We start from the raw sequence: 13,543 nt of genomic DNA, 5'->3' as shown, positions 1-13,543 counted from the left end.
TCCCCCAAATTCCCTCCCTGAACCCAAAAGTCTTTGAAACGCTGTCAAAAAAAATTCAAAAAATTAAAAAAACCCCAAAATTCTCCCCAAAAATCTCCCCAAAAAAAAAATTCCTGAGAGTCCCAAAATTGCCGAAATTTCCACCAAAAAATCCCCAAAATCCTCCAAAAAAATCCCCAAAATTCGCCCTAAAAAATCCCGAGAGCGCCTGGGAACCCAAAATTCCCCAAAATCCCCAAAATTCCACCAAAAAATCCCCAAAATTCTCTCAATTCCTCCCCCCCAAAAAAATTCCAAAAATCCCGGAAATTCCACCCGAAAAACCCCAAAATTCTGGAAAAAAAAAAAACAAAACCCCAAATTTCCCAATTTTCACCCCAAAAATTCCCTGGGAGAACCTGAGGACGCAAAATCCCCAAATTTCCCCCAAATTTCTCCCCAAAAACCCCGAAATGGCCCAAAATTCCCCCCAAAAATCCCCCAAACCCTCCAAAATCCCCCAAAAATCCCCAAATTCCCCCCCAAATCCCCTCAATTCTCCAAAATCTCCCCCCAAAAATCCCAAAAATCGCCCCAAAATCCCCCAAGAAGCCCCCCCACAAAAAAACCCCAAAATCTCCCGAAATGCCCCAAATTCCCCCAAAAATCCCCAAAAATCCCCCCCAAAAATATCCCCCAAATCCCTTCCCCCACCCCATAAAACCCCCAAAACCCCAAAATCCCCCAAATCCCCCCAAAAACCCCAAAAACCTCCTTAAGCCCCTCCCACAAAAATCCCCCATTAAGCCCCTCCCCCACCCCATCAAAAACCCCCAATTCCCCAAAATTCCCCCCCAAAACCCCCAAATCTCCTGAAAACCCCCCAAATCTCCCAACTTTACCCAAAATCCCCCCAAAAAACCCAAAAAACCCCAAAAATTCCCCCCAAAATCTCCCCAAAAACCCCGTGAAAACCCCAAAATCCCCAAATTCTCCCCCAAAACCCCAAAAATCGCCCCAAATCCCCAAAAACCTCCTTAAGCCCCTCCCCCCAAAAATCCCCCATTAAGCCCCTCCCCCACCCCATCAAAAAATCCCCCAAACCCCAAATTCCCCAAAAAACCCCAAACCCCAAATTCCCCCCCAAAATCCCCAAAATCCCCCCAACCCCTCCCCCACCCCAAAAACCCCCCAATATCCCCTCTTAAGCCCCTCCCTCTCCAAGCCCCTCCCCCCTCCTCCAAGCCCCGCCCCCATTCCCGCCGCAGCCCCCTTGCCGCAGCCCCTCCCCCTCCCCCCCCCTTTCCCCATCCTCGCCCCTCCCCCTCCCAATCTCTGACCCCTCCCCCATCTCTGGCCCCTCCCCCATCTCTGGCCCCTCCCCCTCCCCATTTCTCTCCCCTCCTCCCCATTCCTGGCCCCTCCCCCCATCTCTGGCCCCTCCCCCACAATTTCTGGCACCTCCCCCCCCATTCCTGGCCTCGCCCCTCCCCTGCGCATCTCTGGCCCCTCCCCCATTTCTGGCCCCTCCCCATCTCTGGCCCCTCCTTTCCCCATCCCCGCCCCTCCCCCCCATTCCTGACCCCTCCCCCCTCCAATCTCTGGCCCCTCCCCCCCTCCGCATCTCAGGCCCCTCCCCCTCCCTCTCAGGCCCCTCCCCCCGTCCGCAGCCGCAGCCGCCGCCGCAGCCCCCGGGCCGCCCTTCCCCCACCCCCTCCCCCCCCCCCCGCGCACCGGATCCGCACCCCGGGGTCCCGGCCCCTCCCCCACCCCCGAGGCCGCCGGGGGGGTCGCGGCCCCTCCCCCACCATGAAGGACCGGACCCAGGAGCTCCGCAGCGTGAGCGGGGGGGGAGGGGAGAGCGGGGGGGGCTGGGGGGGCCTGGGGGGGTGGGGGAGGGGAATGGTGGGGGGGGGGCCCGGGGATTTTGGGGATTTTTCGGGATTTTTTTTCAATTTTTGGGAGGATTTTCGGGGCTCCGGAGGGTATTTCGGGGGGTCCTGGGGGATTTTGGGGGTGTTGGGGAAGGGGAATTGTGGGGGGGGGTCTCGGGGATTTTTGGGGATTTTTGGGGATTTTTTTTTTTTTTTTTTAATTTTTGGGGATTTTTTGGGGATTTTTTGGGGTATTTGGGGGCTCCAGAGGGTATTTAGGGGGATTTCGGGGGTTCCTGGGGGATTTTGGGGGTGTTGGGGGAGGGGAATTGTGGGGGGGGTCCCAGATTTTTGGGAATTTTTTGGGGATTTTTTGGGATTTTTTTTTTATTATTTTTGGATTTTTTTTTCAATTTTTCCCATTTTTGGGGGGGATTTTTTGGGACTTTGGGGGGGGGGTCCTGGGGGGGGGTGGGGGTTGGGAATTGTGGGGGGGGTCTCGGGGATCTTGGGGATTTTTTGGGGATTTTTTTGGGGGTTTTTTGAATTTTTTTGTTAATTTTTTTTAATTTTTGGGGGATTTTTTGGGGATTTACGGGGATTTTGGGGGGGTCCTGGGGGCTCCTGGTGGGGCTGGGGGTGGGGAATGGTGGGGAGGGGTCCCGGAGATTTTTGGGATTTTTTGGGGATTTTTTGGGATTTTTGGGGGATTTCTGGGGTTTTTTTTAATTTTTGGGGGATTTTTGGGGGATTTTTGGGGGGATTTGGGGGCTCCAGAGGGTATTTGGGGGGATTTTGGGGGGGTCCTGGGGGCCTTTTGGGGGTGGGGGGGGGGAATTGTGGGAGGGGTCTCGGGAATTTTTGAGGATTTTTTGGGATTTTTTGGAATTTTTGGGGATTTTTTTTTTATTTTTTGGGCATTTTTTTGGGATTTTTGGGAGCCCAGAGGGTATTTAGGGGGATTTTGGGGGGGTCCTGGGGGGGTCCTGGGGGGTGGGATGGGGAATTGTTGGGGGTCCCGGGGATTTTTGGGATTTTTTGGGGATTTTTTTGGGAATTTTTTTTTTATTTTTGGGGAATTTTCTTCGGGATTTTTGGGCTCTGGGGGCGATTTTGGGGGGGATTTTGGGGCTTTTGGGGAAGTGGGGGATGGGGGGGATTTTGGGGAATTTTTTGGGATTTTTGGGATTTTTTAAAATGTTTTTTTTATTAATATTTTTCGGCATTTATTCGGATTTCTTTGGGATATTTTGGGGATTTTTTTTTCGGGTCTGGGGGTGGATTTGGGGTCTCCAGGGGGGTGGGGGATGGGGCGCGATTTTGGGGATTTTTTGGGATTTTTTTGGATTTTTTTGGGATTTTTTGGGGTTTTTTTGGGATTTTTTTGGATTTTTTGGGGATTTTTGGGGATTTTTTTTGGGATTTTTTGGGGATTTTTTGGGGGATTTTTTAATTTTTTTTTTTAAATTTTGGGGGTTTTTTTTCGGGGATTTTAGGGGTTTTTTTCGGGTTTGGGACGATTTTGGGGGCGGATTTGGGGTCTCCGGGGGTGGTGGGGGATGGGGCGCAATTTTGGGATTTTTTGGGGATTTTTTTTTGGGGGGGGGATATTTTTTAATTTTTTTTTATTTTTTCGGATTTTTTTAAAATATTTTTTTATTTTTTGGGCGAGGATTTGGGGGATTTTTGGGGTCTGGGGAGGTTTTGGGGTTTTGGGGGGTCCGGGGGTTTTGGGGGAATTTTTGGGGAATTTTTTGGAAATTTTTGGAAATTTTTGGAGAATTTTTTGGGGAATTTTTGGGGAATTTTTGGGGAATTTTTGGACGGAGGATTTGAGGCTTTTTTTGGGGCTCATTTTGGGTCAATTTTGGGTCATTTTTGGGGGCTCTGGGGGGGATTTTCAGGTTTGGGGTTTTTTACGGTGGATTTGGGGATTTTGGGGAATTTTAAGATTTTTCCCGGGGGGGACATTTTTTGGGTTTTTTTTCCTTTTTTGAGGGCGGAAATTGAGGATTTTTTGGGGGGCGGGGTTTTTGCTCAGGGGGGCGGGGTTTCCCCGGCGGGGGGCGTGGTTTGGCGGAGGCCACGCCCCCCTGAGAGCGCCCCCCGCAGGCCAAGGACAGCGACGATGAGGAGGAGGTGGTCACGGTCGACAGGGACCACTTCATGGACGAGTTCTTCGAGCAGGTGGGACCCCCAAAAATCCGGGTCGGGACCCCCAAAATCGGGTCCGGGACCCCCAAAAATGAAATCAGGGACCCCAAAAACCCCCCAGGGACCCCCAAAAATGGGATCAGCGACCCCAAAATTGGGATTGAGACCCTCAAAAATGGGATTGGGGCACCTGAAAACCCCTAGGGACCCCCAAAATTGGGATCGGGACCCCCAAAAATGAAATCAGGGACCCCCAAAAATGACATCAGGGACCCCAAAATGAGATTGGGACCCCCAAAAATGGGTCTGGGACCCCCAAAATCGGGATTGGGACCCCCAGAAAATGGGTCCAAGACCCCCAAAAATGGGATCAGTGACCCCAAAAATGGGATTGAGGCACCCGAAAACCCCCAGGGACCCCCGAAAATGGGTCTGGGACCCCCAAAAATGACATCAGGGACCACAAAAATGGGATCATGGACCCCCAAAATCGGGTTTGGAACCCCAAAATTGGGATTGAGGCACCTGAAAACCCCCAGGGACCCCAAAAATGCCTTGGGGGCACCTGAAAAAGGGATTGGGACCCCCAAAATGACATCAGAACCCCCAAAATCCAGTTGGGGACCCCCAAAAATGGGATCAGGGACCCCCAAAATTGGGTTTGGTACCCCCAAAATGGGTCCAGGACCCCCAAATTGGGCTCACTGACCCTAAAATTGGGATTGAGACCCCCAAAAATGGGTTTAGGGGCACCTGAAACCCCCAGGGACCCCCAAAAATGGGATCAATGACCCCAAAATCAGGTCCGGGACCCCCAAAAATGAAATCAGGGACCCCAAAAAAACCCCATGGACCCCCAAAATTGGGATTGGGACCCCCAAATTTGGGGTTGAGACCCCCAAAAAGGGGCTTGGGGCACCTGAAACCCCCAGGGATCCCCAAAAATGGGTCTGGGACCCCCAAAATCGGGATTGGGACCCCCAAAAATGGGATCAGTGACCCCAAAAATGGGATTGAGGCACCCGAAAACCCCTAGGGACCCCCGAAAATGGGATTGGGACCCCCAAAATCGGGTCCAAGACCCCCAAAAACCCCGAGGGACCCCCAAAAACCCCGGGGACCCCCAAAAATGGGATCAGTGACCCCAAAAACCCCAGAGACCCCCAAAATGGGTCCAAGAGCCCCAAAAATGGGATCAGGGACCCCAGAAACCCCCAGGGACCCCCAAAAATGAAATCAGGGACCCCAAAATGAGATTGGGACCCCCAAAATTGGGCTTGGGGACCCCAAAATGAGGAGGGACCCCAAAAATGAGTCCAGGGGCCCCAAAAAACCCCAGGGACCCCCAAAAATGGGTCTGGAACCCCCAAAATCAGGTCCGGGACCCCCAAAAATGGGCTGGGGACACCCAAAAACCCCCAGGGACCCCCAAAAATGGGATCAGGACCCCCAAAATTGTGACTGAGACACCTTAAAATGGGTTTGGAACCCCCAAAACCCCAGAGACCCCAAAAAATGGGTCCAGGACCCCCAAAATTGGGATGGAGGCACCCCCAAAATCGGGTTTGGAACCCCCAAAAATGGGATTGGGACCCCAAAAATGGGTTTGGGACCCCAAAAAATGGGTCTGGGATCCCCCCAAAATCAGGGAAAATCCCCAAAATCCCCACTTTTGAACCCCCAAAATGGGATTTTCTGGGACCCCCCAAAATCCCCAAAAACCCCCAAAGGACCCCCAAAATCCCCCAAAATCCCCCAAAATCCCCACTTCTGACCCCTAAAAAATCCCCCAGAATTTCTCTGGGACCCCCCAAAAATCCCCAAATTCCCCCAAAATGTCTTAAAACCTCCAAAATCCCCCAAAATTCCTCCAAAAAAATCCCTAAAATTCCCCAAATCCCCCTAGGACCCCCAAATTCCCCCCAAATTCCCCCAAATTCACCCCAAATCCCCTAAAATCCCCATAAAACCCCCAAAATCCCCTAAAATTTCCTCAAAATCCCCGCAAACCTCTCCAAAATCCCCAAACTTCCCCCCAAAATTCCCCAATTTACCCCCAAATCCCCTCAAAATCCCGCCCCAAAATCCCCCAAAATTCCTCCAAAAATTAAAAAAAAAAAATTCCCCAACTTTTCCCCCTAAATCCCCCGGAATTTCCCTAAAATTCCCCCAAAATTCCCCCCAAAATCCCCAAAAATCCCCAATTTTTCCCCCCAAAATTAGCAACTTTTCCCCCCAAAGTCCCAAATTTTCCCCCAAAAATCCCCAATTTTCCCAAAATCCCCAATTTTTCCCAAAATCCGCAGTTTTTCCCCCCAAAATTTGCAATTTTTCCACCAAAAATCCCCAATTTTTCCTCAAAAAATCCCCAATTTTCCCCCCAAAATCCCAGACTTTTCCACCAAAAATCCCCAATTTTTCCCCCAAAATCCCCAATTTTTCCCCAAAAAAATCCCCAATTTTTCCCCAAAAAGTTCACAATTTTTCCCCAAAAATCCCCGATTTTTCCCCTCAAATTCCCCAATTTTTCCCCCCAAAAATCCCCAATTTTTCCTCAAAAAATCCCCAACTTTTCCCTCCAAAATCCCAAATTTTTCCCCAGCAATTCACAATTTTTCCCCAAAAATCCCCAGTTTTTCCCCAAAGACTTCACATTTTTCCCCCCAAAATTCACAATTTTACCCCAAAAATTTGCAATTTTTCCTCCAAATATTCACAATTTTCCCCCAAAAAATTCAGAATTTTCCCCCAAATCCCCGTTTTTCCCAAATCCCCAATTTTCCCCAAATCCCCGTTTTTCCCCAAATCCCCGTTTTTCCCCAAATCCCCCGTTTTTTTCCCCCAAATCCCCGTTTTCCCCAAATCCCCGATTTTTCCCAAATCCCCCGTTTTCCCCAAATCCCCGTTTTCCCCAAATCCCGTTTTTCCCAAACCCCCCGTTTTTCCCCAAATCCCCAATTTTCCCCAAATCCCCATTTTCCCCAAATCCCCAATTTTCCCCAAATCCCCATTTTCCCCAAATCCCCATTTTCCCCAAATCCCCCGTTTTTCCCCAAATCCCCGTTTTTCCCAAATCCCCGTTTTCCCCAAATCCCCGTTTTCCCCAAATCCCCAATTTTCCCCAAATCGTGGAGCCCAAATCCCCGCTTTTCCCCAAATCCCAGCTTCCCAAATCCCCGCCCCCAAATCCCCCGAGGAAAATCCCGTTTTTCCCAAATCCCGTAATCCCCAAATCCCGCATTAATTAATTAATTCCTTTTCCCCCAAAATTTTCTGCCCAGGTGGAGGGGATCCATTGAATCGATTAACTCGAGGACGGGTCACAGGTGAAGAAACAGCACAGCGCCATCCTGGCCGCCCCCAACCCCGACGAGAGTGAGTTAATTAGCTAATTAATTAGATGATTAATTAATGGGATAGTTATTGTGGTCATTAATGGGGTTATTGGGTCATTAATGGGTCATTAATGGGTCATTAATGGGGTCACTAATAAAGAGCACAGCGCCATCCTGGCCGCCCCCAACCCCGACGAGAGTGAGTTCTAATTAATTAATCAGCTAATTAAACCATTCATTAATTAATTAATCGATTATTGTGGTCAATAATGGGGTTATTGAGTCATTAATGGGGACATTGGGTCACTGAGGGGCAGCACAGCGCCCCCAACCCCGACGAGAGTGACTTAATTAGTTAATTAATTAGCTACTTAATTAATTATTTGATTATTCTGATCGTTAATGGGGTTATTGGGTCATTAATGGGGTCATTATGTCATTAATGGGGTCAGTGGTCACTCACTGGTCAGTGATTGGGGTCAGTGGTCACTGACTGGTCACTGATTTCACCAGTCACTGATTGGTCAGTGATTCGTCAGTGACTGGTCACTCACCGGTCACTCACTGGTCACTCACTGGTCAGTGACTGGTCAGTGATTGGTCACTCACTGGTCACTGAGTGGTCACTCACTGTCACAGTGATCACTCACTGGTCACTGGTCACTCACCGTCACTGGTCACTCGCGGTCACTCACTGGTCACTCACCGGTCACTCGCGGTCACTCACCGGTCACTCACCGGTCACTGATTGGTCACTGATTGGTCAGTAATGGTCAGTGAGTGGTCAGTGAGTGGTCACTCACCGGTCACTCACTGGTCACTCACTGGTCACTGACTGGTCAGTGATTGGTCAGTGATTGGTCAGTGAGTGGTCACTAACTGGTCACTCACCGGTCACTCACTGGTCACTCACCGGTCACTCACGGTCACTCGCGGTCACTCACCGGTCACTCACCGTCACTCACCGGTCACTCACTGGTCACTCACGGTCACTCACCGGTCACTCGCGGTCACTCACCGGTCACTCGCGGTCACTCACCGGTCACTCACTGGTCACTCACGGGTCACTCACTGGTCACTCATCGGTCACTCACGGTCACTCACGGTCACTCACGGGTCACTCACCGGTCACTCACTGGTCACTCACCGTCACTCGCGGTCACTCACTGGTCACTCGTGGTCACTCAGAGACCAAGCAGGAGCTCGAGGACCTCACGGCCGACATCAAGAAGACGGCGAACAAAGTGCGCTCCAAATTGAAAGGTGACCTTTGACCCCTGCCCCGCTGACCGCCGAGTGTCCGGCCACTGGGCGGCCACCGAGTGACCGCTGAGTGACCGCTGGGTGACCAATGGGTGACCAATGGGTGACCGCTGTCCGGCCGCAGCCATCGAGCAGAGCATCGAGCAGGAGGAGGGGCTGAACCGCTCCTCGGCCGACCTGCGCATCCGCAAAACGCAGGTGAGCCTCCTCACCTTCATCATCATCACCGTCATCATGGTCATCATCATCACCTTCATCATCGTCATCATCACCTTCATCATCATCATCATCGTCATCATCTTCATCATTGATCAGCAGCAGGTGCACTGAACATCCTGTTGTCATCCGGCTCACCAGGTCACCTTCTTCATCATCACCACCATCATCTCATCATCATCATCGTCATCATCGTCATCATCATCATCATCATATCATCCTCATCATGTCATCATCATCTGTCCATCATCGCATCATGTTCATCCATCATCATCACTCCACCTATCGAGCCTTCATCCTCCCTTCATCATCATCATCATCGCCATACGCCATCATCCTCACCTTCATCATGGTCATCATCATCATCATCATCATTGTCCTTCATCATCCTGTCCATCATCACCTTCATCATCATCTTCATCATCGCTCGCCATCCATCATCATTGACTCATCATCATCATCGCCATCCCTCATCATCACCAACCGCCCTTGGCCACCCAAGATCCGCCCCCTCACCTGTCATCATGTCCATCATCACCTGTCCATCTCACCACCTGTCCATCTCTCACCTGGCCTGTCCATCACCTGTCCATCCCCTGTCCATCTCACCTGTCCGTCCCTCACCTGTCCCATCTCACCTGTCCCATCTCACCTGTCCATCTCTCACCTGTCCATCTCTCACCTGTCCCATCTCACCTGTCCATGTCTCACCTGTCCCATCTCACCTGTCCATCTCTCACCTGTCCATCTCTCACCTGTCCCATCTCACCTGTCCATGTCTCACCTGTCCATCTCTCACCTGTCCATCTCTCACCTGTCCATGTCTCACCTGTCTCACCTGTCCATGTCTCACCTGTCCATCCCTCACCTGTCTCACCTGTCCATGTCTCACCTGTCCATGTCTCACCTGTCCATCTCTCACCTGTCCATCCCTCACCTGTCCATCTCTCACCTGTCCATCTCTCACCTGTCCATGTCTCACCTGTCCATCTCTCACCTGTCCATGTCTCACCTGTCCATATCTCACCTGTCCATCCCTCACCTGTCCATCTCTCACCTGTCCATCTCTCACCTGTCCATGTCTCACCTGTCCATATCTCACCTGTCCATGTCTCACCTGTCCATGTCTCACCTGTCTCACCTGTCCGTGTCTCACCTGCCCAGCACTCTACGCTGTCCCGCAAGTTCGTGGAGGTGATGACCGAGTACAACGCGACGCAGTCCAAGTACCGGGACCGCTGCAAGGACCGGATCCAGCGGCAGCTCGAGATCAGTACGGACACTGACCACTGCTAGGGTCACTCTGGGGTCACTCGGGGTCACTCTGGGGTCAGTGGTCATCATTGGTCATCAGGGAACGGTCAGTGTCCTTGCTGGTCACAGTGACCGCTGCAAGGACCGGATCCAGCGGCAGCTCGAGATCAGTACGGACACTGACCACTGCTGTGGTCACTCTGGGGTCACTCAGAGTGACCACTGGGGTCATAGGGGTCATCTATGGTCATCTGGTCACTCTGGGTCATGGGGTCATCAGGGCATGGGGAGGGACTGAGTGGTCACCATGCCCTGACCGCTGCAAGGACCGGATCCAGCGGCAGCTCGAGATCAGTGAGGGTCATCTGGGGTCACCTGGGGTCACTCAATGGTCATCTGGGGTCATCTGGGGTCATCTGGTCACTCCGGGTCATCGGGGGTCAGTGGTCAGGGAAGGGGGGTCAGCGGTCACTCATGGGAATGGTCAGTGAGGGGGTCAAGGGATCACTCTGGGGGTCAGTGGTCAGTGTGGGGTCATTCTGGGGGTCAGCGGTCACTCATGGCAGTGGTCAGTGCGGGGGGAGTGGTCACTCATGGGAGTGGCCAGGGGTCATTGGGGAGCGGTCACTCTGGGGCTCAGGGGTCACTCAGGGGGTCAAGGGGTCACTCAGGGGTCAGTGGGTGGGTCAGTGGTCACTCTGGGGGTCAGGGGTCACCGGGAAGGAGTGGTCAGTGCGGGGGAGGGATTGGTGGTAATTCTGGGGGGTCAAGGGTCATTGGGAAGGAGCGGTCACTCAGTGGTCACTCAGTGGTCACTCAGCGGTCACTCAGCGGTCACTCTCCCCAGCCGGCCGGACCACGACCAACGAGGAGCTGGAGGACATGCTGGAGAGCGGCAAGCTGGCCATCTTCACGGACGACGTGAGTGACCACTGACCAGAGTGACCACCAGGGTCACGGGGTCACCGGGGTCACTGGGAGGGACTGGGAGTGACCACAGGGTCACCGGGACTGACCAGTGGTCACTGCGGTCACTGCGGTCACTGGGGTCACGGACACGCTGGAGAGCGGTCAGCTGGCCATCTTCATGGACAACATGAGTGACCACTGGCCAGAGTGACCACCAGGGTCACTGGGAGGGACTGGGAGTGACCACGGGGTCACTGCGGCCACCGGGACTGACCAGCGGTCACTGGGGTCACTGGGAGTGACCACTGTGGCCACCGTGGCTACCAGGGGTCACTGCGGCTGCTGGAGACACCAGGTGACCACCTGGACATCTCTGGTGACCACCTGGACATCCTGGGTGACCACCTGGACATCTCTGGTGACCACCAGGTGACCACCTGGACATCTCTGGTGACCACCAGGTGACCACCAGATCATTTCTGGTGACCACCTGGACATCCTGGGTGACCACCTGAAGATCTCTGGTGACCACCTGAAGACACCTGGGTGACCACCTCAGGGTCTCTCAGACCAGGTGACCACCAGGTGACCATCAGGTCATTTATGGTGACCACCTGGACATCCTTGGTGACCACCTGGGTGACCACCTGGGGATCACCAGGTCATTTATGGTGACCACCAGGTGACCACCAGAACCACCTGGAGATCTCCAGAGCCCTCTGGTGACCACCTGGAGATCTCTAGGACCACCTGACCACCGGGTGACCACCAGGTGACCACCAGGTGACCCCCGGTGACCCCGCTGACCGCTGGCGTGTCCCCGCAGATCAAGATGGACTCGCAGATGACCAAGCAGGCGCTGAACGAGATCGAGACGCGGCACAACGAGATCATCAAGCTGGAGACCAGCATCCGCGAGCTGCACGACATGTTCGTGGACATGGCCATGCTGGTCGAGAGCCAGGTCCGGGCACGCTGAGTGACCGCTGAGTGACCGCGGGTCAGCCGGAGTGACCGCTGGTCATTTGGGAGGGGTTTGAAGTGACCAGGACCCATCAAAGCCCACCAAGGGTCACCAAGAACCCACTGAGGGTCATCAAAGATCTCCAGAAGGTCACCTTGGAGTGACCACTGGTCATATTGAGTGACCACTGGTCACTGGGATGGGTTATGGGTCATTGGGAGTGACCGGTGGTCATTGGGATGGGTTATGGGTCATTAGGAGTGACCAGTGGTCATTGGGATGGGTTATGGGTCATTAGCAGTGACCAGTGGTCATTGGAGTGACCAGTGGTCATTGGGATCCACCAAAGGTCATTGGGATGGGTTATGGGTCATTGGGAGTGACCAGTGGTCATTGGGACCCATCAAAACCCATCTGGAGCCATTGAGGGTCACCAAGAACCCATTGAGGGTCATCAAAGATCTGCAGAAGGTCACCTTGGAGTGACCAGAGGTCATTAGGAGTGACCAGTGGTCATTGGGAGTGACCACGGGTCATCCTGAGTGACCACTGGTCATTGGGATCCACCAAAGGTCATCTGGGATGGGTTATGGGTCATTGGGAGTGACCAGTGGTCATTGGAGTGACCAGTGGTCATCAGGACGGGTTTTGGGTCATTAGGCGTGACCATGGGTCATCTGGACCCATCAAAGTTCATTGAGAGTGACCACAAGGCATTGGAAGTGACCAGCGGTCACTGGGAGGGGTTAGAGGTCACCGGGAGTGACCAGTGGTGACCATCACTGACCAATGCTGACGATGACTGACCAGTGGTCACTGTGAGTGCCCAGCAGACACCATGAATGACCAGGACTCATTGTGAGTGACCAGTGGTCACTGTGAATGATCGGTGCAGACCATCACTGACCAGTGGTCACTCTGGCTGACCATGACTGACCAGTGGCCACTCTGACTGACCAGTGGTCACTCTGGCTGACCATGACTGACCAGTGGTCACTCTGACTGACCAGTGGTCACTCTGGCTGACCATGACTGACCAGTGGTCACTCTGAATGACCAGGGCGAGATGATTGACCGCATCAAGTACAACGTGGAGCACTCGGTGGTCACTCTGAGCACTGGTGACCATCACTGACCAGCGGTCACTCTGACTGACCAGTGCTGACCATGACTGAGCAATGGTGACCATGACTGACCAGCGGTCACTCTGAGTGACCAGGGCTGACCATGACTGAGCAATGGTGACCATGACTGACCAGCGGTCACTCTGACTGACCAGTGGTCACTCTGGCTGACCATGACTGACCAGTGGTCACTCTGGCTGACCAGGGTGAGATGATTGACCGCCTCGAGTACAACGTGGAGCACTCGGTGGTCACTCTGAGCACTGGTGACCATCACTGACCATTGCTGACCATCACTGACCATTGCTGACCATCACTGACCAGCGGTCACTCTGACTGACCATGACTGACCAGTGGTCACTCTGACTGACCAGTGGTCACTCTGGCTGACCATGACTGACCAGCGGTCACTCTGAGTGACCAGGGCTGACCATGACTGAGCAATGGTGACCATGACTGACCAGTGGTCAC

The 13,543-nt window shown here is 53.1% G+C and overlaps 1 protein-coding gene across 1 annotated transcript; it reads left to right on the top strand.

The window, feature by feature from the left end:
- The first annotated feature begins 1,706 nt into the window (after nt 1–1,706).
- LOC115916176 (syntaxin-1B-like) lies at nt 1,707–13,388 on the top strand. Its single transcript, XM_030969867.1, is given in 9 exon segments — nt 1,707–1,818; nt 3,966–4,040; nt 7,289–7,382; nt 8,531–8,605; nt 8,730–8,803; nt 9,986–10,094; nt 10,923–10,996; nt 11,811–11,948; nt 13,009–13,388. Coding segments are annotated over 9 exon segments (744 nt in total). The 5' UTR covers nt 1,707–1,788; the 3' UTR covers nt 13,084–13,388.
- The last annotated feature ends 155 nt before the right edge of the window (nt 13,389–13,543 follow it).

This window comes from Camarhynchus parvulus, unplaced genomic scaffold (genome assembly GCF_901933205.1).
Source record: "Camarhynchus parvulus unplaced genomic scaffold, STF_HiC, whole genome shotgun sequence".
In the NCBI taxonomy this organism is placed as follows: domain Eukaryota; kingdom Metazoa; phylum Chordata; class Aves; order Passeriformes; family Thraupidae; genus Camarhynchus; species Camarhynchus parvulus.
This window is presented reverse-complemented; position numbering and strand designations above follow the sequence as displayed.